General features: G+C 41.6%; 1 protein-coding gene across 3 annotated transcripts; it reads right to left on the reverse strand.

Annotated features, from left to right (window-relative positions):
* Window positions 1-592: 592 nt before the first annotated feature.
* On the reverse strand, window positions 593-17,226 carry LOC139368889 (hyaluronan and proteoglycan link protein 3-like). Of its 3 annotated transcripts, none has more exons than XM_071108364.1 (5): window positions 17,145-17,226; window positions 6,239-6,397; window positions 3,694-4,074; window positions 1,936-2,238; window positions 593-1,744 (listed from the first exon to the last, which is right to left on the reverse strand). In XM_071108364.1, the coding sequence occupies exons 2-5, from the start codon at window positions 6,363-6,365 to the stop codon at window positions 1,467-1,469; spliced, it is 1,089 nt and encodes a 362-aa protein (XP_070964465.1). In that variant the 5' UTR covers window positions 6,366-6,397; window positions 17,145-17,226; the 3' UTR covers window positions 593-1,466. The 3 variants fall into 3 exon arrangements, with proteins under 3 accessions (XP_070964465.1, XP_070964481.1, XP_070964473.1); XM_071108380.1 differs by having other exon boundaries at window positions 17,141-17,204; XM_071108372.1 differs by lacking the exon at window positions 17,145-17,226 and adding an exon at window positions 8,335-8,422.
* Window positions 17,227-24,866: the final 7,640 nt, after the last annotated feature.

Raw genomic sequence — 24,866 nt, forward strand, 5'->3', positions numbered from 1 at the left:
GGGTTTCACCTCTCTTTGTGATTGTCTCCACCCCCTTCCAGGTGTCGCCCATCTTCCCCATTATCCCCAGGGTACTTATACCTGTGTTCTCTGTTTGCCTGTTCGTCTTGCTTGCCAAGTCAACCAGCGTTTTTTCTCAGCCCCTGCTTTTCCCACTCGCTCTTTTTCTCGCCCTCCTGGTTTTGACCGTTGCATGTCCTGACTCTGAGGCCGCCTGCCTGACCACTCTGCCTGCCCCTGACCCTGAGCCTGCCGACCTGTATCTTTGCCCCACCTCTGGATTATTGACCTCTGCCTGCCCCTGACCCTGCCTGCCGCCCGGTACTGTTGCCCCACCTCTGGTTTACTGACCCCTGCCTGCCTTGACCTGTCTATTGCCTGCCAATGTTATTAAACCATTGTTAATTCAACGTTATCTGCCTCTGGGTCTTACCTTCATACCCGATATAAGCATTTTTTGTTTTTGAAACCTTGCAGAAAATCTGGTGTTTGTTATATTTCAGTCTTCTTTATGTATATAAAGTGCAATATTGGGGTGTAAACTCAAACATGATTTTATTCCATTTAATATATATGCCATTTAGTCGCCGCTTTTATCTCAAGAGCCTTACAGTCATGCGTGAATACATTTTGCGTATGGGTGGCCCCAGGTACTGAACCCACAATCCTGCCAACGCAAGTGATATAACGTCAAAGGAGGGAGGACATCATTCATTCGTTAGAAAAGTAATTAATGTCACATAACTTGAATAAAGTCGCATAATATGGATGGAACACTTCAACGCCGTGCTCTCTACAAGGGCTGGTCATAAGATACTGTCAAAACACCTTCCATCATGACATAGTCTATAAACCATCCCCCAGCGTCATCAAATGCATCATTCCATTTCAATCCTTATACAAAACAAGACATGGAAAAACATTTTAACATATAAGGATAATCCAGAAATCCAGAAATGTGCCTAGAACTATGAATTACATACATTGAACTGAAAGTGCTGCAGGAACAATGAGATAGCTGCATACAGTTCAACAAAACACCAAGGGAAAGAGCTTGGTTGGACAACAAAATCACTGGCAAAGCATTATGAGGGCGGCGGGCCTTGCAGTGGTTGAACACCTTCCCCGAGTCTGAAATGTAAAGACCCTTTACTGTGACACAAACCTGGCAATACAACACTAAATAGTCAGTTTGTGTATCCGTTCTGGTTGGCGTCTCGGTGGGGAGTGGCGGTATGAGTGATATTATGTACAGTATGAGGAGATGTCGACAGTTCACTAGAACTATAAAGTGGACACTGTGAGGGCAGAACTGGCTAATGCTAACTAGCATCCAGGCATGGGTTGTGTAACAGTGCACCGTTTGTGATGAATGGGGAAGTTGTATGTGCTTTCTGTTGTACTGTAGTTGTGCTCTTTGCTATTATTGTCCTCTGGTTTTTGTTGAGTGGAAGTTGAGGGGAGGTTTACCGATTGCAGTAGACACTGTATTTCTGATGCAGAGGGGGGAATCCCAAATTCCGCACCCCCGGTTCTGAAGGGCCGCAGTTAGGGCGGGCCTTTGCAATGGGGTAACGGATACTCCCATCAGCCAACCAGCCTGCGTCGCAGCGGTCCAATCCCATGAACCGCCAGGCGGCATAGAGCTGGCCCACCTTTGCGATGAGACCGCCGTCTGTGGTGCACGCCACCACCGCTTCGGTGAAGTTGAGCTTACGGGGACCTTTCAGGAAGTAAACTGTCCCTATGACGGAAAAGAGAGACAGGAGATTCTAGTAAGTTCTGAGCAAGTCGAAGGAGAGGACAGATTAAAACAAGTTGGACAATTCCAATCATTCACATTTCTCCTGTTACACTTATTGTTTGCGGAAGTGTTTTGCATGTGTTTTGTTTCCCGAGGCGAGATGTTTTATGGAGAGCGACACGCACACTGACCCTTGGGGGCGGCTGAGAAACAGAAGGCGTCAAAGCGGTGGAGGTGGCGGTGGCGTTGTCCATAACTACGGAGACCGGAGGCTAAGTCCACGCCCCCACAGGCCTCCCGCGGCGTGGTGATTGGGTACTGAGCCGTCCCGTCAGCTAACCAGCCGGCGTTGCACCAGTCCAGCCCCTCCTCCCAGGCGGCGAAGAGCTGCTCAAAGGTGGCCAGGGTTGAGTCCTGCTCCTCACACGCACGCTGGGCCCCCAGGAAGTTGAAATGGTAGCGTCCCATCTTGGAATGGTAGGGAAATACCACTCCTATAACAGGGATACAGTGAGACATTTGCTGGAGGGGTTAAAGTGCTATAGGATCCAGCAACTGTCCTTTTCAGTGAAAAAATGCCATTCATGACACTCGTAAGGACAATAGGTTGAAGGTCATTTAATAAATAGACCATAGCTGGAACTAGGGATGTGAACGTTTCAACAAAATTGGGATCGTTACCGTTTAGAGAAACTAACTAACCTATTATTTATTTTTTTAACCACAGTGCAGTTATCACAAAACTACCACTAAAAGGTTCCCGATCATCATCTTAAAGGGAAACATTTCGATTCAACAAATACCTAATGCAGCAATGCCGTAAGGTTCGTAAGAGATATGCATATTTCAAATGATTTGCCACGGATATAAAGCGCTCCGCACTCCCATCATTGTTAACAGTTGGGAAAATGGCAGAGAGTGAGACAGGGACGCGACAGCAGCGAAGTCCTGCGTGGCAATACTTTGAGAAGTCCAATGAGGAGCTGGCGAAATGCAAACTTTGTGAGGTGGATTTGAGCTACAGTGGAAGTTCAGGTGCAATGCTGAACCATCTGAAAAGGGAGGCACCGTGAGCCACAAGTCATTGCTGCCCCCAACAACAGACATTAGAAATGCTCTTCGCACGAAAGAAGTGCAATAAAGGATGGAGTGAAAAAGTCACAGCGCTGATTACAGAAATGATTGCAGTTGATATGCAGCCATTGTCAATGGTAGAGGATGTCCACTTCAATGCCCCGATGGCATATAGATGCCATGTTGAAAAACATTGACGGCCCGGAGGGAGAAATTGTACAATGATTGCTCTGCAAGTACACAGCTCTCAATGTCATACACCTTATACATGGCATTAACAACAAATTGTTGGACGCCTATGAACACGCTGTCATACATCACTGCAATGAGCCATCACGTTGACGAGAAGTGGGATATGAAGTCCCATGTACTGACTACTGATACACAGCAGAGAGCCTAAAAACGTAATTAACTACCATCATTGCTAAGTGGGTGAGGGACAGCAGTAAGTGCCGCCTGGTAGCCATGACTGAGGTAGATTGAACTGCATTGCCCCCTAGTGGTCATATGCAGGACCATTATTGTGAATTCACATGTTTAAAAAAATATATACAGTACCAGTCAAAACCTACTCATTCAAGGGATTTTCTTTATTTGACCATTTTCTACATTGTAGAATAATAGTGAAATAAAACTATGAAATAACACATATGGAATCATGTAGTAACCAAAAAAGTGTTAAAAAATAAAAATACATTTTATATTTAAGATTATTGTACTGTATATTATAATTTAAATGTTTAAACTATAAAAAAAATGGCTGTTTAAATGTTAAGAACATTTTTACATTCGTCACATCCCTCGATTGAACGGAGTGAACCCTGTGTTCTGTTGTTTAGAGCTGAGGGAGCTGACAGACAGACAGAAACACACACCTCGCAGCTCCAGCTCCACCGTCACGCTCTCGTCTTCTAGCCCGTCGATGATCTCACAGCGGTAGCGGCCCGTGTCGTTCTGGTGCAGCTCGTTGATCACCAAAGACATGTCCCCCGGTGCCGCCCGATGCAGGCGCACACGCCCCTGGAAGCTGCCGTAGCTACGGTGACGGTTGCCCATGGCGACCATCACGTCTGTTTCGTGGGCGGTCTTACCCACACCGTTGGCGGGTAGCCAAGACCATTTGACCCGGGTCCGGCGGGGGCCGTTGATCTCGGGCTCGTAGCGGTAGTGACAGGGCAGGGTGATGTTACTGCCCCTGGCTGCTGACACCGAGGGCTGGGGGGACTCCACGTGGAGACGCACCCTCTTAATGTAGACTTGAGAAGAAACAGACAAGGACAGGACACAGGATAGATAAGAGTTATGCAGTAGAGTAGATACTGGATAGGAGCCAGGAACTTTTCCTGACCATGTGATCAAACCAGAGCCCCTGTAGTAAGTAAGAACCTGGGTCTGCCTTCAGTGTACAGTGCCTTGCAAAAGTATTCACCTCCCCTTGGTGTTTTTCCTATTTTGTTGCATTACAACCTGTAATTTAAATGTATTTTTATTTGGATTTCAAGTAATGGACATACACAAAATAGTTCAAATTGGTGAAGTGAAGAAAAAGGTTTGAAAAAAAATATATAATAAAAAAGTGGTGTGTGCATATGTATTCACCCCCTTTGCTATGAAGCCTCTAAATAGGATCTGGTGCAACCAATTACCTTCAGAAGTCACATAATTAGTTAAATAAAGTCTGTGTGCAATCTAAGTGTCACATGATCTGTCACATGATATCAGTATATATATATACACCTGTTCTGAAAGCCCCCAGAGTCAGCAACACCACTAAGAAAGGGGCACCACCAAGCAAGTGGCACCATGAAGACCAAGGAGCTATTCAAACAGTTCAGGGACAAAGTTGTGGAGAAGTACAGGATCAGGGTTGGGTTATAAAAAAATATCCCAAACTTTGAACATCCCACGGAGCCATTAAATCCATTATTAAAAAAATTGAAAGAATATGGCACCACAACAAACCTGCCAAGAGAGGGCCGCCCACCAAGACTCACGGACCAGGCAAGGAGGGCCTTAATCAGTGAGGCAACAAAGAGACCAAAGATGCAAAGCTCCTCAGCGGAGATTGGTGAATCTGTCCATAGGACCACTTTAGGCTGTACACTCCACAGAGCTGGGCTTTTCTGAAGAGTGGCAAGAAAAAAGGCATTGCTTAAGAAAATAATATGCAAACACGTTTGGTGTTCGACAAAAGGCATGTGGGAGACTCCCCAAACATATGGAAGAAGGTATTCTGGATAGATGAGAGTAAAATGTAGCTTTTTGGCCATCAAGGAAAACGCTATGTCTGGTGCAAACCCAACACCTCTCATCACCCCGAGAACATAATAATGTTTTTCATCGGCAGGGACAGGGAAACTGGTCAGAATTTAATGAATGATGGATGGCTCTAAATACAGGGAAATTCTTGAGGGAAACCTGTTTCAGTCTTCCAGAGATTTGAGACTGGGATGGAGGTTCACCTTCCAGCAGGACAATGACCCTAAGCGTACTGCTAAAGCAACACTCGAATGGTTTAAGGGGAAACATTTAAATGTCTTGGAATGGCCTAGTCAAAGCCCAGACCTCAATCCAACTGAGAATATGTGGTATGACTTAAAGATTGCTGTACACCAGCAGAACCCATCCAACTTGAAGGAGCTGGAGCAGTTTTGCCTTGAAGAATGGGCAAAAATCCCAGTGTCTCAATGTGCCAAGCTTATAAAGACATACCCCAAGAGACTTACAGCTGTAATTGCTGTAAGGGGGCTCTACAAAGTGGGGGGGGTGAATAGTTATGCACGCTCAAGTTTTCAGTTTTTTTTGTTGTTGTCTTATTTCTTGTTTGTTTCACCCCACAAAATGTTTTTGCATCTTCAAAGTGGTAGACATGTCGTGTAAATCAAATCATACAAACCCCCCCAAAAATCTATTTTAATTCCAGGTTGTAAGGCAATAAAATAGGAAAAATGCAAAAGGGGGGGTGAATACTTTTGCAAGCTACTGTATTTGGGTCTTCCCATGTAATCAGACCCTTTTTGGAACTCTTGGGAATGGTGCGTCTATAAAATCTAACCTGCTCTCAGTTTTGCATGTGTACTGACAAAACATACTGTGTAGCACATATTGTATAAATGAATACCACTCTAGATGGTGTGTTGTCTGCTACAACTTAGGCATGGTCAGGCTTGTCACACGCAATGGAATGGTCTTTGATCCTACATATGAAGAGGCTCCACTTAAGATCATTATACCCTTTTAACATTATCGTGCCAATCCAAACCAAACTGTGCTAAAAACTGGTATTTTCTTTTCACATTCTCTTTTCCAGCAGTTTCAGAAAATGTTGGCGGATGTATCGTCAGATCCGAGCCAAGCTGTACTGGGCTGACTAGTGTGAACAGGTTATTTGTGTATTTATGAAAATACTGTATTACATACTCTCTCCGTTGCCATCGCCGTCCATAACGTCATGGTAGAAGAAGCCGTTGTTGTATACGGGGAAGGCGTGGTTGGAGACCAGGAGGTACATCCAGACGACCAATAGGGGGTGTAGGGGGCTCAACATCCTTACAGCGGAACACTGGGATCTGACTTCCTCTGCAAGGGATTCATGTCAGTACATGTTTTAATGGTGACTAGATGGTCCAACATGGTACATTCCACTCAATTGTCCCCTATCTTATCAAATCCATAGCCGTGGGAAGTAGTTTGAGGGGGGGGGGGGGGGGGCTGCTGCGGCGTCAGTTCAGCTAAACATAGGGTGTGGCAAAGTGGGGTGTGTGGAGATACACCCACCAGATGAAGCTCATTTTACTGTATGTCTACACCATTTAAAAACGTTCAAATGCTATTTGGAGAACAGCAAAAACAAACATGTCCCCCGGACTTTATCATCTCAATATTAGGTTTAAAGGTTTGTGGGATGGTGTGTGTATAATGTACTACTCAACCTCATCAGACATAGGTTACATTGACTAATTTAGCCTATTTGTGGGAACAGTGCAACATGAAATAGACGCATAAAACACACTATCAAGGCCGACTCCAAATACCGACATCAATGTGAAATACCGACATCAATGTGAAATACCGACATCAATGTGAAATACCGACATCAATGTGAAAGTAAGCGGATCATTAAACAGCTGACTGTGAATGCAAACTATGCCAGATAAATCCGACACAAGCATTGAAATAAAAGGCATACACCAAAGGAATTATTTAAGCCTACAAATTGACAAAATCAATTAGCACGCTAGAATTAGGCTATTCTACAGAACACGTGTTTGGTTCAATCTTGATCAATCTTCCTTTCTTTCCTATCCACCCCAAATGACAATCCTATTTTCTCCATCAATATGAAAATAACCTTTGCACATGCCTGTCTCACTCTGCACATCAGTGCTAGTCAGTGCTTATTATTGACCTCCAGGGGACCCACAACCAATGTTCCCTCCAAAAAAAATTGGGCACTGAGCAAATTTCAGGTCTGCTGAGTGTAAACTTGAACGTTGTGAAAATTCTGTGCAACTTCCAGCACGTGTTTACTGTGAACACCGAGGCTGTATCCGCTTTAAGTTACAGTTTTACTGTGAACACTGAGGCTGTATCCGCTTTAAGTTACAGTTTTACTGTGAACACTGAGGCTGTATCCGCTTTAAGTTACAGTTTTACTGTGAACACTGAGGCTGTATCCGCTTTAAGTTACAGTTTTACTGTGAACACTGAGGCTGTATCCGCTTTAAGTTACAGTTTTACTGTGAACACCGAGGCTGTATCCGCTTTAAGTTACAGTTTTACTGTGAACACCGAGGCTGTATCCGCTTTAAGTTACAGTTTTACTGTGAACACTGAGGCTGTATCCGCTTTAAGTTACAGTTTTACTGTGAACACTGAGGCTGTATCCGCTTTAAGTTACAGTTTTACTGTAAACACTGAGGCTGTATCCGCTTTAAGTTACAGTTTTACTGTGAACACCGAGGCTGTATCCGCTTTAAGTTACAGTTTTACTGTGAACACGAGGCTGTATCCGCTTTAAGTTACAGTTTTACTGTGGACACTGAGGCTGTATCCGCTTTAAGTTACAGTTTTACTGTGAACACTGAGGCTGTATCCGCTTTAAGTTACAGTTTTACTGTGAACACTGAGGCTGTATCCGCTTTAAGTTACAGTTTTACTGTGAACACTGAGGCTGTATTCGCTTTAAGTTACAGTTTTACTGTGAACACTGAGGCTGTATCCGCTTTAAGTTACAGCTTTAACAGTGGCCATGTAGGCTACTGTGGCTATTTGATCATAATGTAGGCCTACCAGAGTGGCAAAAACAATGGAGAAAATGCACCCCATAACATTTTTACATGGAACTAGCTGTTCTATCATTCAGCCTACAGCAGCAGCCAATGTGTGAGTTCAATGTAGGCCTACATTCCATGAGACTTCTGGAAAAAAACATGCAGGGCTTGACATTAACCTGTTTATCTCAAAATACAACACTGCCCCTTTAAGACAAAAAAAAAGCTCTTTATCTGACTCACTTTTCAAAGATGAATACAAACGTATATGTTATGTCCTCTTGAAGCAATCACTTCTATTGCTGACTTCAAATGATCTATAACTTGGCTACTAACTCACCAACTAGCAAAGGATATGAACAAAATGTGCACATGTGGCTACATGCAGCTCTCGCTTTGTTCTCAAAACAAGCGCATCTACTCACGACCGCTCATGCTGTAAACATGATCAACCGGTTGGTGACCACTGCGCTAGAAAGTTGAATGAAGTTCAATCTTGTGTTTCTCTCTGGGGATGATATTTCTGCGCGGCAGTCTCGGGCTACTGTGGCGCAGCTTAAAGGGAACATTGCCCACAACCCAATTATTATTATTATTATTATTATTTCTGGCGGCAAGTGGGGAGGCCCCCAACCAAAACCCAAAGGCATAAACCATGGCCAAATGTGTAGAATAAGCAGAACATTTGCTTAAAAAATATTTCATTTTTTTTGCACAGTTGTACTAAGGACAAATAACGTGCAATGAATACAAATAAACCGAAATACAGGCTATAATTGTTCAGTCAGTGTTTCGTCCAGCAGCTAATGCTGTGTTCACGTGCTATCAGAGTTATCGGTAATTTCCTATGTCGGACCGGGAAGTTTCACTTGAATGACTCTCCAAATCGGAATTACAAGGGGTCACTGAGAAAATGTTGTTGTCCGAGTTGCCGAGTTTCACCACTGACCTTAAACCCTTTCAACCAACAGATGACAACAAGTCGGTTTTTGACAAATACAATATGGGTAATGTAGCTAGTTTTACCATATTGTCAATGTTAAGCAAGCTAGCTAACTTTACTATAAGCTACGTTAGTTAGCTTATCAAACTAGTTCAAATCTTATTGGTTGAATATTGTTCCAACCAAAAAGCACATGAATGAAACAAAGTTGTACAAAATAAGAAGTAGGACGCTCCGAGAAGCACGTGAACGCAGCATGTCAAATTTGAGGGGAATTGTGGACTTTGTGAGGTACCAAATTTTACACACAGCTAGAACAAGTCCATAGAAGTGTTTTTAGCAACAGTGCCATCGCAGAGTTTTAAAACCCATGCAGTCTTTTTATTTGTAATATATCCTTGAACGTCTAATCAATCATTGTGTATGTTTATTTATTGAATATAACCCCAAAATATATTTTTAATAATTGATATCCCTGGGCCTTCTTGCTCAGTCCGACAGTGTGGGCGTGGGGATACAAATTAGATTTTATATTTACATATACAGCACTGATTGGCTGATTGAAGTCTAAAACCCACCCCCTTACCCCTTAGGAAAAAAACAAAGTCACATGGTTTTCAACCTGTCAGTTGGAGCTGGAGTTGAACTATGAAAGCAGCGAACTTCCACAGGTGTGTAGACTACTCTGTTTTGTCATCAAAATACATCATGCATCCTAATTTGCTATATTATTGTTTTACTGTTTTCAATAGGTCACCAGAAGATGCAGACAGGTCCCAGAACAGCCTGTTTGCAGGGTGGATCATTCTGGCCTATACCCTGTCTACTGTCTATTCATTGCAGTAAAACATGATTATCTACAGGGCATACTATAGGCCTATGGCTAGCTAATAGCAACATAGTCATCTTTCTAAAATAAATTTGACATCATAATGATGGCATAGTTGTTTTCTTAAATGATAATGCCCTCGAAGCCAATATATCCCCCAAACACCGGCTTCGAGGGCATTATCTATTTTATACAACGGGTTACCAACAGATTCAAATAATGATTGAACATTTCAGTAAAAACTTTATTTTGATGAATTTACTCATACTATTTCATCATTCCATTAAATATAGTCCGAACACAAATCTAGGGTTGCTACCCAAGGTGGCTGGTCGTTCATTCTGTAGGTTAGGTTGCCAGAGACGCGACCAAGTCTTTTTCTCCTAAATATAGGAGACACAGCCCAGTCGTTCGTTCTAAATATTCCGTTGCCATGATGGCTGGCAAAGTTCTCATCTCTAGCTTGCTAGCTAGTCAACTTTGGCTAACACAGTCACATCAAACACTGCAGCCAGAATAAGAGCAAAGTAGCCGCATTTGCGTTTGTTTAAGCTGTTTTCTATTGACATTTTATTTTTGGTATACATACATAAGAATCAGCTAATGATGTGACATTTCACCTGGCTTGTTTCCAAGCCACAGTTTTGACTAAACCTTCCTCAGTGCCAATCGAAAAATGCATTGAGTAGAACTTTTAGTCGGGCATCAGTCTTCAATAATAACATTCAAAATGAAACATGCGACTCATGAATTGCATGTTATTTACTTTTATTAATATATAGATTAATAACTGTCTCTAGACCAGGGTTTCCCTAACTCGGTCCTCGGAACCAACAGGGGGCCCGTTTTGGTCTTTGCCCTAGCACTGGACAGCTGATTCAAGTAATCAACTAATCATCAAGCTTTGATCATTTGAATCAGCTGTGTAGTGTTAGGGCAAAAACAAAAACGTGCAACACTTGGGGCCCCTAGGGCCGAGTTTGGGAAAACACTGCTCAAGACACTTACTTCTTGAATGGTTACTGCCACTGTCGGGTGAAAGATGGGTGGATGGAGGATCAAGCTGCTGGTAAATCCACATGTGTATCTATACATAGCCTGATTTGCAATGCAGTCCAATGCGAAGTGTGCTCATATGCCCATGGATTGAATTTCTCTGACCAAATCAGACAACGTTATTGTTGGATGGAAAACAGTGCAAAGAAACTGTCTTGCAGCCAGCTACTGCACAATTTATCTTGCTTTTTCTCATTGCTTTAAAGTGAGAAATGTTTGGTCTTTGGGATCTTAACTCTGCATGCTGCAAACAATGAGGGGCCAGCAGCAATGTAGGAGGATATTTAAGCAATAAGGCCCGAGGAGGTATGGTACATGGCCAATATACCATGGCTACGGGCTGTTCTTATGCACTACGCAACGCAGAGTGCCTGGACACAGCTCTTAGCCGTGGTATATTGGCCATATACCACAAACCTCTGAGTTTCCTTATTGCTATTATAAACTTATTACTAACAGAAATGGACATAAATAAATACAAACCGTCATATCCATTATATACGGTCTCTTCCAGCCAATCAGCATTCAGGGCTTGAACAACCCGGTTTATAAATGCAAATAACAGATCTATTGTCATTCAAGGCATTTCTTTCAAACAGCTCTTATATAAAAAGGGTATTATCATAATTTTCACAATTTCAGTGTTATTTCAACTTTATAGTGTGGAAATCTCATCAAAATGTAAATCACATTTTAACTGCACTGCCCTTCTGCATTGTCGGTTAAGGACTTAAGTAAGTATTTCACATTGTATTCAGCGCATGTGACAAATAAAATGTGATTTGATTTGAATATTACCCCGAACTGGATGCCAACCATCTCCATGGGGCCATATTGGACAGGATTCACATGGCCATATCTCCATAAATAACTGGTTGCCAACCATCTCCATGGGGCCATATTGGACAGGATTCACATGGCCATATCTCCATAAATAACTGGTTGCCAACCATCTCCATGGGGCCATATTGGACAGGATTCACATGGCCATATCTCCATAAATAACTGGTTGCCAACCATCTCCATGGGGCCATATTGGACAGGATTCACATGGCCATATCTCCATAAATAACTGGTTGCCAACCATCTCCATGGGGCCATATTGGACAGGGTTCACATGGCCATATCTCCATAAATAACTGGTTGCCAACCATCTCCATGGGGCCATATTGGACAGGATTCACATGGCCATATCTCCATAAATAACTGGTTGCCAACCATCTCCATGGGGCCATATTGGACAGGGTTCACATGGCCATATCTCCATAAATCATTGGTACATAAGGCCCATTAATGACTTAACGGGTTAGAGAACACAAGAAAATGGCATTCTAGGTGACTACTTCATGAAACTGGTTGAGAGAATGCCAAGAGTGTGAAAATATGTCATCATGGAAAAGGGTGGCTACTTTGAAGAATCTAAAATATATATTTTGATTTGTTTAACACTTTTTTTGTTACTACTACAAGATTCCATATGTGTTATTTCATAGTTCTGATGTCTTCACTATTATTCTACAATATATAAAATAGTAAAAATAAAGAAAAACCCTTTAATGAGTAGGTGTGTCCAAATTTTCGACTGGTAATGTATATTTACCACAATGTTTTTGCCTGTTTGCATGTTATTTTGGCATTAAGTCCTTTTTTTTCTTCTCTCTATTGGGTTATTGACTGTATGTTTGTTTATTCCATGTGTAACTCTGTGTTGTTGTTTGTGTCGCACTGCTTTGCTTTATCTTGGCCAGGTCGCAGTTGTAAATTAACTTGTTCTCAACTAGCCTACCTGGTAAAATAAATAAATAAATGTCAGTTTAAAAACAATGTAAAACATTTAATTAATTGAGTTAATAAAGCCGCATACAAACATGGATGGTCTCATGGTCTTGCTTTGCGCCGTGAGTGGCTCAGTGTTCTGTCACTCATGGGGACACTACTTCACTGCAAAATCGACATGTAGAGATTGAAAAATTCAAGCCCCTAGGGTGCTGCCATAGAGTTACATTAGAAGTGCCCATCCAAGAAGGCTCAAGGTCATTGGCCACAGATAAAATTATGTAAAATCAGGTTATATCTACCGTAGCTTTGATTGGACTGATCATGTCAACATCATCATTTCAAAATCTTAGCTAGCAAGCTAGCAGTCATCATCATGAATCAAGTCGACAACCTACTGGCAAATCCTTTTCAATCCTTGTTATAGGTATGGAAATTATAGATAAAACGTATCAGTGCTCATCGGCCTTTGGACATAAACATTACACAACAAGTTGGAAACCGCAAATTCAACAATGAGTGGTTTGAAATGAATCGGTGGCTAACTGCAAGCATTGCACAGCAATCACTAGCCTGCTATTCAGTGGAGTGGGTGTGTGGTCCAAGTCTGGGTTTACGGGTCTCTTTTCCAAGCTTAAAAGGATAAACATTCAACACCATGGACCATAAAAGGTTGAATACATTGGCCATGCTGTCAATCCAGCATGACTTCTGCCACATTCAAAACAACTGGAAACTCGGAACTGGGAAATCTCAGACTTCAGTGAGTTCAAGACAACTGGGAACTCTGAATAAACCGAGCTCTGACTGGGAAAATATGTTTTGAACGGTCATCAAACTCAGAATAACAGGTCGGGAACTTAGGCCTCTTTCTAGAGCTCTGACCTGAAGATCACTGACGTCATGATTCAACCTTGTTTTTTTTCCAAAGTCCCAGTTGTCTTGAAAGCACCATAAATCCGGAGACTGCCAGACTTTGATGACAAAGTTTGATGACAAAATTTGCCCATGACGGACCGCCGCCCCACCTTCCTGTCCAAGTGAGCATAGCACAACAAGGAGTCCAAAAATGTATTGTATGCTGCTACATAGATGATGTAAGGGAGATATGTACATTGTAGCTAAGAAAGTAATACTAAGTGTATGTTGTGTAGTAAGCTGATAGTAGCCCATGTGCTTCACCCTAATAATCTGGTTCCTTTCCCCCTCATAATTTAGCCTACTGTTCTGACTTGGTGGTGCACATGTAACCTATAGCCTGTTTTAGATAAATGTAATCATCAAATATTGGAAGACCTTTCATTGTCTGCATATATGCCCCCTTTATTTATCCCACGGTTCTGACTTGGTGTACAGGGAGAATGCTGTAAGAACGGCCCATGTTCTGAATTCTGCTCTGTACATTTCAAAAGTGCTGAACAAATAGTTATATTGACTACGTCCGTCCTAGCTCGCTCATTAATGTCTTATTCGAAATTACAGATGGACTCTTATCCGCTCGTTGTCCCCTTATGCCATAGTTTGTACATCTCAATTGTCAGTAGAAACCACATTTGTTTAAGCAAGTCAGCCATATCAGTTCTGATTTTTTTAAATGTAGTAAATGCAGCTGAATGAACTGTTTCGCTGCCAGACAAGGCTCTGCTAATAGCCAGGTGTAGGTAGCAGTGGTAAAGATTCACTCCATGGTTCTGAAAAGAAAGCACTGTTTGTCACCATTATAGTGCCATCTGTGTATTGTTTAGTGTTGTGTAGTGGCTTTGCTGGCATGCATCTTATTTTATTTTTTAAAGTTTGGCCCACCAAGATTTACATGCTAAAATCGCCACTGGCTATGTGAGAGATGATAGACTTACAATAAGTGTTCAGATTTCAGGCTACTATTCAACTTAACCCATCTGAACAGTAGGCTTGCCATTTTTAAGTCAGTATTGTGACTGTAGAATCTGTATAACATCTCACAATCATCACACATAACATAGCCAGCAATGCTATTATCCTATTTTACCTCCCAAGCATTAGGCTACTGTCCTGGCCCTCCTTCTATTTATTTTCAACTCTCCATTTCATATCTTTCTTCTTATTGAATTAAACTGTGACAACACCGTTTTTGCCTCAGTGGATTGATGTTAACTTTTTCTGCCCAAGTTCCAGGGCCTACCGTGACATTCCGGGGTTTCTATTGTTGTAAAGACATGTAAAAGACATAATTTTGCATGAACATAACCAATCATGATGCTTTCATCTTATTCTTGTCAAACAAATCACTTCCTGTGCATGTTCATCCACCCCAAAATAATTCCAGCATCCAAAAGTGCACATTTGATGAATGGAAAGTGACACCAAAAAAAGTGTAATGAAATTTGGCTTATTGCCTGAATAATTGATTTTGTCTTGCTGACAAAAGGACCTTTTTTTGTAGAAATATCACGCCTTGACCTTAGCTATCTTTGTTTTCTTTATTATTTTGGTTAAGTCAGGGTGTGACTAGGGTGGGTATGTTAGTTTTTGTAGATCTGGGTTTTTTGTAAGTCTAGGTATATGTCGGTCTATGGTGGCCTGATATGGTTCCCAATCAGAGGCAGCTGTTTATCATTGTCTCTAATTGGGGACCATATTTAGGTAGTCATTTTCCTGAGGTATTCGTGGGTTATTACCTGTCAGCACGTGTTTATATAGCGTCACGGTTCATTTTTGTTAGTTTGTTTAGTGTTCATTCGTCTAATAAAAGAGAATATACGCATACCACGCTGTGCCTTGGTCTCCTCCATACAACGAACGTGACAAGAAAGAAAAGTTGGGACACCTGAAAGGGGGCTGAGATACAAAGCAGGACTGTCCAGGGCTGACAGTCCTGGGATATACATGGGATATATATTTCGTTTAACCATCACACAGAGGTGTGGGTGTTCATTTAATATGGAATAAGCTTCTTTTTTTTCATTTCTGCATTGACTCCCCTGGGGCCCCATAATTCGCACTCTGATCCAAACAATTTTTCATGTGGATTCATTTTGGCACACAAATGTGAATATATTTTCACACTTATTTTCAGTATTTTACATTTATACACAACGTTTTCTGATTGCAACCCAGCCAGCACATAACGTTCTGAGAACCATATGTTTTTTAGAGCTTGGTGAGAGCATGGTTTTCCTATGGTTATTTTGCATACAACCTTCCCACAACTTTCTGGGAATGGTGCAGGATAGTTGCTTGGCTTTGGAACGTTCTCAGAACATTTTAAGGAACTTGACAAAAAAAGTTTTATTTCCTTGGTATCTCATAAAACTTTTGCTAAAAGTGTTGGTAATGGTCTAGGAACGTTCTCCAACTGGTTTGATATTGGGAATGTTCTGAAATAGTTCAGAGAACATTAAGAAACAACATTCCTCTATGGGAATTTCAGTACTTCAGCATGATGTTTTCTGCAGGTTTCCTCATGGTTCTATTTAAAGTCATGTTCTCAGAACATTAAGAAAACTTTCCATAAAACCACAAGAAAAGAGTAATGTTTAAAGAACATTCTGTGAATGTTATTTAAAAACATCCGCAATGCAGTCTCGGTGTCAACCAAGCTCTCTCGAGCCTCTATCTTGGTAAGTGTGTTGGCCGTGCCCAATTATTGGCCACACCTAATCTTAATGAGTGCTTGTTTCCTTTGAAATGGAGTCTGTTTGAATAGACTAAAATTAGCCGCTTTGTATGAGTAAAAAAACACATGGCAAATCAATGAATAGACAACAGAAGATCATGGGTTTGAATCTCATTGACACCTTGCCACAATAAAAAATATAAAAAATGTTTGCATTATTAAAGCCGAATAAAATGTATTTCCATGTGTCCTATCTGTGTTTGGAGTTCAAAATATGTAATAAGCTAGTAGTGTTATTAAAAGTATAATTGAAACATTCAGTGAAAGTTAAGGAAGTTCTAAAAAATAATCTCCAAATAACCTTTACATTTCGTTCAAAACATTATCATTTAGAGAATGTTGTCAGAACATTATTTAATTACGTTCAAATATCCTATCATTTCTATATAATTTCTATTCTCAGAAAGTCAATAAAATCCTCACAGGAAAACTTTCAAGGAACCTTTCTCAGAACTTCCCTGCAACCCCCCAAAAATGTATGTTCACAGAACAGACGATATTTTTCCTTGTGTTACTTTAAAAAAAAATCTGTTTTACCAGTCAGGAAGCGTATGGTTTCTTTACCTGAACCAATGGGAAATCAAAAACGTACTTTCCCGTAGCTTAGTTGTCTTATTCTCTCTAACAAGTATTTATTATCTAATTGTCCATCTAATTTGATTGGTTATCACTTTCAAGTTGTGGTGGCAAAGTAGGCTAATTTAAAGCTATACATTATTCAAGTATCTATTTGGCATCACTCAAAAGATTTTAGTTTAACTCGAATTAAGGTCGTAAAAAGAAGACTTACTTACAGATTGTAAAGATGTACCTTGTTCTCCGGCTAGAAAATGGACAACCCCGTGTCAATTAATGTTCCCCTGATGTTACTTTGTGAGACAGTTACGCTGTCTGTCGGGGCAATTCATCCCATTGCGATTTTCAGGGAGAACACGAGTTGCGACGCAGTGAGAGGAAAATGACCTCATCGATCGCAACAACAAAAACGGGCATAAAAGCTGCATTACCTTTACTATTGCATTACATAGGGATATATCACAACAATGTACTTATTAATATTTTCAATATTCCCTTTACTAGCCCACCATTATTTACAGGTGCATGTAATGCCATTTTTAATCCAATAATTAATAAATCAATCAAATGTATTTGACATGGCCTTTTTACATCAGCAGTTGTCAAAGTGTTTTACAGATATCCAGCCTAGAACCCCAAAGAGCAGACACGCATCCAATAGTTTATGGTTTTCCCATATTCTTTTTAAACACCTGGGCAACCTCAATGAGGATATGTTTCTCATGACTGAGCCACATACTTTAATGTTCATATTGATATGAAATATGCAATCCCTTGAAATTAACCAAGTTTGTTTTATCAGTTTGAAACAATATGCCTATGCCACAAATAATTTCCTAAATGAATTAACTCCACTTCCAGAGTAGAATAAATAGATTTTAGGCCTATGCAAATCCTGACAAATATGAATGAGCGATCTGTATTCACATGTTCAAGATTCTCAATGAGGCTTTGGTTTATGGGTATTCTCTCTGAAAATGAAGTAGTTAGCTAAATCCTGTATGTGAAGCATATTCTTTGACTCATGTTTTGCCTCGACCTTGAATGGCACTGTCAATATTGTCACGTGGGCTCATATTTCTGTGGAAGGCTGAAATAATACCAGCAGTGGTGGAAAACAGAGACAATTCCAGTTCTCCTCAGAAACCTCTGAAATGTGTTTTCCACTGTAAATAGCTGAGCGAAGTATAGAAGTTATCATAGCGCAGATGTGAGATGTTTTCCTACTTTCCTACACATGCTAAGCCCATAGGGAGCTAGAGGGTGCATACTACCTTTACACATGCACATACACACATAAAACCTATGCACACGCACTCACACACCCCTCTGTCACCCCACCTCAAGTTCAAGAGCGAGACCCCTACACACGCTATGGTCTTCCCCCCTGCTTCCTATGGGAGGAGCCCTGTCTACATCCAGCTAATATTTTAGTGTCACTGGTGCCTGTTCTTCAACCGCCTCAGTAGTGATGTCACATAATGTATTTAGTCACACGTTATAGTCACATGCACACACATAATAGAAACACTAAACACAGCTACCGAGGGAAGGAGGGAAAAGCCAGTAGGATGTCAGATTACAATCAACTCCCCCTCTCTCCCCATGGACAGAGCCCCCAACCCATTCTCATCCTAGACTCCACCACAAACATGCACACACACGCGCACACACACAGAGAGGCATGTAGACACGTACAACCCATCCTACACCCTCACCACAACCACCCATCTTCCTCGCACTGCTTAATACCCACAGCCCTCCGGCTCTGTGCTGGCCTGGGGGACACTCATTTAACTTTGCCAATCTCACTGACACACAGCCATTACTGGTGCGTTTGAAGAGCCCCAGTCGCTGGTCTTCCCAAAGCCCAGATGAAAGCCTCTGCCTGGGGCTCCGAATACCAGGGCTCTATGAACTGCAGGGCTGACTGGATCCAGGGGTATAATTTATACTGTCAACAGGGAAGCCAGTTTGTGTTGGATGAGACACTTCCCACCACACAAACACACAGAGTCAGACACGGACACAAACACATGAAAGGAGACCAAATGTGTGGTTTGTTTGACTAAATAACATAAATAAGTAGCTCTGCGGCCACTTTTGTTGACACTCAGAGGAGACACTCACAGACCGCAGGGTTCGTCACAAAGGATGTGTGTGGGAGTGTTGAGTTGGGATGTATTTACAAAGTTAGATGATTATAGGACAGAGACGGGACATAACGGTGAGAAAGCCAATGCTCAAGCACAAAGACATGAAGATAAAATAATTAGCTGGATTTCTTACAGCTTGCCTAAGTATAGAGAATAGAATGAGTCATTTCTTAGAGGATCGTCTTCAGCAATCACATGTTTCAGAGGCACCATTTTGATTCCTCAGAAATTCAGAGTCCTTTACACCCTTACTTCCTCAAAAAACGTATCGTGATATGACGGAAAAAGGAAACTGAAGCTGAGACCTACTTTCCTTGCATTTCTCACATTTCCTGGGATGACTTGCATGCATGCACATGGTTATGGATGATTATTAAATGAAAGTACACGTATCGCAACTCTCTACATGAACTCAGCAACAAACAAAAAAAATTGCCCTTTTTCGGGACCCTGTCTTTCAAACTCGTAAAAATCCAAATAACTTCACAGATCTTCATTGTAAAGGGCTTAAACACTGTTTCCCATGCTTGTTCAATGAACCATTAACAATTAGTGAACATGCACCTGTGGAACGGTCGTTAAGACACTAACAGCTTACAGACGATAGGCAATTAAGGTCACAGTTATGAAAACGTAGGACACTAAGGGGCCTTTCTACTGACTCTGAAAAACACACAAAGAAAGATGCCCAGGGTCCCTGCTCATCTGCATGAATGTGCCTTAGGCATGCTGCAAGGAGGCATGAGGACTGCAGATTTGGCCAGGGCAATACATTGCAATGTGTGAGACACCTAAGACAGTGCTACAGGGAGACAGGATGGACAGCTGATTGTCCTTGCAGTGGCAGACCACTTGTAACAACACCTGCACACTAATGGTTTTCTTTGAGACTGTGGTCCCAGCTCTCTTCAGGTCATTGACCAGGTCCTGCCGTGTAGTTCTGGGCTGATCCCTCACCTTCCTCATGATCATTGATGCCCCACAGGGTGAGATCTTGCATGGAGCCCCAGACCGAGGGTGATTGACCGTCATCTTGAACTTCTTCCATTTTCTAATAATTGCACCAACAGTTGTTGCCTTCTCACCAAGCTTCTTGCCTATTGTCCTGTAGCCCATCCCAGCCTTGTGCAGATCTACAATTTTATCCCTGATGTCCTTACACAGCTCTCTGGTCTTGGCCATTGTGGAGAGGTTGGAGTCTGTTTGATTGAGTGTGTGGACCGGTGTCTTTTATACAGGTAACAAGTTCAAACAGGTGCAGTTAATACAGGTAATGAGTGGAGAACAGGAGGGCTAACAGGTCTGTGAGAGCCGGAATTCTTACTGGTTGGTAGGTGATCAATTACTTATTGCATGCAATAAAATGCAAAATGTGATTTTCTGGATTTTTGTTTTAGATCCGTCTCTCACAGTTGAAGTGTACCTATGATAAAAATTACAGACCTCTACATGCTTTGTAAGGAAAACCTGCAAAATCGGTAGTGTATCAAATACTTGTTCTCCCCACTGTACAGTGCCTTGCGAAAGTATTCGGCCCCCTTGAACTTTGCGACCTTTTGCCACATTTCAGGCTTCAAACATAAAGATATAAAACTGTATTTTTTTGTGAAGAATCAACAACAAGTGGGACATAATCATGAAGTGGAACGACATTTATTGGATATTTCAAACTTTTTTAACAAATCAAAAACTGAAAAATTGGGCGCAAGGCACTGTATGTATATATTTGCATGCATGTATGGATATATTTACCAAAATAAATATGGGGGATTGGAAATGATGCAGACAATTACATTGGAAGCAACATTCTTTCCGCAATATTAAGCTGATCCACCCAAGAAAAAAATAAGTTATTGACTTCATGGACCTTGTTTCTTAGGCTACATATGTGAATATGGGCTATTTTTAGCATTTTTCTGGGTTGTTTGTTTTTAATGCTTTACTTATCAGAGGTGGACTTATGTTATTTACTACATTGGAGCTGATAGTGCAGGGTGAGCTGCATAAAGTGGTCTTCCTACTATTGCACACAGCCTCAGTGCTAACAGTGTAACTGGTGAAGAGAAATTATAGATAAAATGTATTGATGCTCATCAGCTATTGGACATAAACATTACACAACAAGCTTTAAATCTTAAATTCAACAATGAGTGGTTTTGTAAGGAATCAGTGCCTAATTGCAATCATTGCAAAGCAATCCCTAGCTTGCTATTCAGTGGAGTGGGTGTGTGGTCCAGGTCTGGGTTTAAAGGTCTCTTTGCAAGCTTAAAAATAATAAACATTCAACATTGGCCGTGCTGTCAATCCAGCATGACTTCGGCCGCGCTCAAACAACTGGAACTGGGAAATCTCAGACTTCAGTAATTTCAAGACACCTGGGAACTCTGAAAACAACGAGCTCTGACTAGGAAAATACGTTTTGAATGGTCATACAAATCGGTATTGCAAGTCGGGAACTCTGGCCTCTTTCCAGAGCTCCAACTTGAAGATCACTGATGTCATCATGATTCAACCTTGTTTCCCCCCCCCCGACCCTGAGTTCCCAGTTGTCTTGAAAGCACCATAATCATAATCTAAATGACCTATTGCCTCTTATCCGCTTGTCGTCCCCTTATGCCATAGTTTGTAAATCTTAATTGTCAGTAGAAACTACATGTGTTTAAGCAATTGGCTCATTCATCCCCCTCCTCTCCCCTGTAACTATTCCCCTGGTCGTTGCTGTAAATGAGAAATTGTTCTCAGTCAATTTACCTGGTAAAATAACGGATAAATAAAATAAAAAGTCATCCATATTTATTTTAAAGGCCGTAAATGAGGCTGAATGAACTGTTTCGCTGCCAGGCAACGCTCCGCTGATTGTCAGGTATAGCAGTGGTAAGGTGTTGGGACTGCTGTTTGGACTCTGCTGTTGGGACAGCTTTATGTAGGCCCTAACAGTTTGTGGGCACTGTTTGTCACTGTTACAGTGCAATTAATGTATTGCTCCGTGCCGTGGCTTTGCTGGCATGCATCTAAAAAAAAAAAAGTTTAGTTTGCCTCACCAATATTTACATGCTAAAAATCGCCACGGATCACATTACACATTTAGTAATGACAGAATGCATTTTCAACTTCACGCAATGTAACACTTTTGTATGACAAAGTGTGCATTGAAAAGCAACCCAAAGACGGCATTAATAGTAAGTAATACTATAAAGACGGCACTTCTAAAGCACAAGCATTTCACTACACTACACCCTCAAGCCTTTCACTACACCCACAAGCCTTTCACTACACCCACAATAACATCTGCTAAATCTGCTCTGTGACTAGTCAAGGATCATATTACCTCCACCTTACCGGTCACCCTAGACCCACTTCAATATATACTTACTGCACCAATAGGTCCACAGATTGTGCAATCGCCATTACACAGCGCACTGCCCTATCCCATCTGGACAAGAAGAATACCTAGAGTTGAAGTCAGAAGTTTACATACACATAGGTTGGAGTCATTAACTCCTTTTTCAACCACTCCACAAATTTCTTGTTAACAAACTATAGTTTTGGCAAGTCGGTTAGGAAATCTACTTTGAAATCTGAAGCTGTTTAGCTTTAGAAAACCCTGTGTAGATCTAGCTTGCTTCTGGGGTGCTCTGTAGGGCTGTCTCAATTTTGTATTTATTTTTTAAAATCTGTCCTCTCCTCCCCTTCATCTGCAATGATTAGAGACTTGACAGGGGGAAAACCATACAACGGAAGCTTATAATTAGGCTGGCTTTCACCTTGTCAGTTCTCTAAGATCAGAGCAATGAAGGAGAGGAGGCGAGGATGGATTTAAGATAATTGAGACAGCCTATGAGTACAATGACACCAACATGACAACCTTTACACCAAATAGTGCAGGCAACGTTGACTGGCACACTTTTAGACCAGCACAAACACCACACCCACAGTCCTCCTTTATCTGGTGTCTCCATCCAAGTGATGCCACTGTAGTCGAACTGTAAACAGGGAAATGGAATGACAAAGGAACAGCCATAGGCACAATCAGTGATACGTGTAAACTGAAGTTTACACGTCTGGGTTGGCGCCCCCCCCTTGGGTTGTGTGGTGGCGGAGATCTTTGTGGGCTACACTCTGCCTTGTCTCAGGATGGTAAGTTGGTGGTTGAAGATATCCCTCTAGTGGTGTGGAGGCTGTGCTTTGGCAAAGTGTGTGGGGTTATATCCTTCCTGTTTGGCCCTGTCCGGGGGTGTCATCGGATGGGGCCACAGTGTCTCCTGACCCCTCCTGTCTCAGCCTCCAGTATTTATGCTGCAGTAGTTTATGTGTCGTGGAGCTAGAGTCAGTTTCTCATATCTGGAGTACTTCTCCTGTCTTATCCGGTGTCCTGTGTGAATTTAAGTATGCTCTCTCCAATTCTCTCTTTCTTTCTTTCTCTCGGAGGACCTGAGCCCTAGGACCATGCCTCAGGACTACCTGACATGATGACTCCGTGCTGTCCCTAGTCCGCCTGTGATTATTATTATTTGACCATGCTGGTCATTTACAGTGCCTTGCGAAAGTATTCGGCCCCCTTGAACTTTGCGACCTTTTGCCACATTTCAGGCTTCAAACATAAAGATATAAAACTGTATTTTTTTTGTGAAGAATCAACAACAAGTGGGACACAATCATGAAGTGGAATGACATTTATTGGATATTTCAAACTTTTTTAACAAATCAAAAACTGAAAAATTGGGCGAAAGGTCGCAAAGTTCAAGGGGGCCGAATACTTTCGCAAGGCACTGTATGAACATTTGAACATCTTGGCCATGTTCTGTTATAATCTCCACCCGGCATAGCCAGAAGAGGACTGGCCACCCCACATAGCCTGGTTCCTCTCTACGTTTCCTCCTAGGTTTTGGCCTTTCTAGGGAGTTTTTCCTAGCCACCGTGCTTCTACACCTGCATTGCTTGCTGTTTGGGGTTTTAGGCTGGGTTTCTGTACAGCACTTTGAGATATCAGCTGATGTACGAAGGGCTATATACATACATTTAATTTGATTTGAAGTTTAGAAAGTATGGAGGCTCTCTTCTGTGTGGAATCACTCTGTAATTAGACTCACAGCTGTACCCGAAGAGAAAAGTGTAAGGGTGATTACGCATATATAATTTTTTTTCTTTAAGTGTTTTATTATCCTGGTATTTAGTCACATATTAGTCGGGTACATGTTAATTAACAAATATTTACTCATTTCTATGGGCTTCATTAAAATAAGTACTATTATACCATATTAAAAAGGGGGAAACCTGGTCAGTTGTCCAACTGAATGTATTCAACTGAAATGTGTCTTCCGCATTTAACCCAACACCTCTGAATCAGAGCGGTGGGGCGCCCAGGGAACAGTAGGTTAACTGCCTTGCTCAGGGGCAGAATGACATATTTTTACCTTATAAGCTCTGGGATTTGATCCAGCAACCTTCTGATTACTGGCCCAATGCTCTAACCACTGACATTTAGTCACCAAGCACAAGAAAGCATGTAGTATCACAGTATCACATAATGTCCTCGTAAATACCAGGTAAATACAAACTTGAAACAGGACAGTCAAATAAAATTCTATAATTTGAGCACAATGGAATAAGAGGTGGCTATGGAACTATTCCTGTTGCCATGAGACCAGCCTCATAGGGATAGCAGTAAAAATCTGTATCCATAAGAGTTAATGTGTGTCCATCCATACAAGAGGATGGTACAGAGGAGGAAAGTGCAAAGGGATGGAGGTAATGATTTAGATAATACCGTGGTATAGGAGGGAT

Source organism: Oncorhynchus clarkii, chromosome 2 (genome assembly GCF_045791955.1).
Source record: "Oncorhynchus clarkii lewisi isolate Uvic-CL-2024 chromosome 2, UVic_Ocla_1.0, whole genome shotgun sequence".
In the NCBI taxonomy this organism is placed as follows: domain Eukaryota; kingdom Metazoa; phylum Chordata; class Actinopteri; order Salmoniformes; family Salmonidae; genus Oncorhynchus; species Oncorhynchus clarkii.

Coding starts and splice junctions, on each gene's coding strand:
- LOC139368889 (XM_071108364.1), bottom strand. CDS start 6,365: ATGTTGAGCCCCCTACACCCCCTATTGGTCGTCTGGATGTACCTCCTG. Junction 4,075..6,238: donor CGGCGATGGCAACGGAGAGA/GTATGTAATACA, acceptor TTTCTTCTCAAG/TCTACATTAAGAGGGTGCGT. Junction 1,745..1,935: donor TTTCTCAGCCGCCCCCAAGG/GTCAGTGTGCGT, acceptor TTTCCGTCATAG/GGACAGTTTACTTCCTGAAA.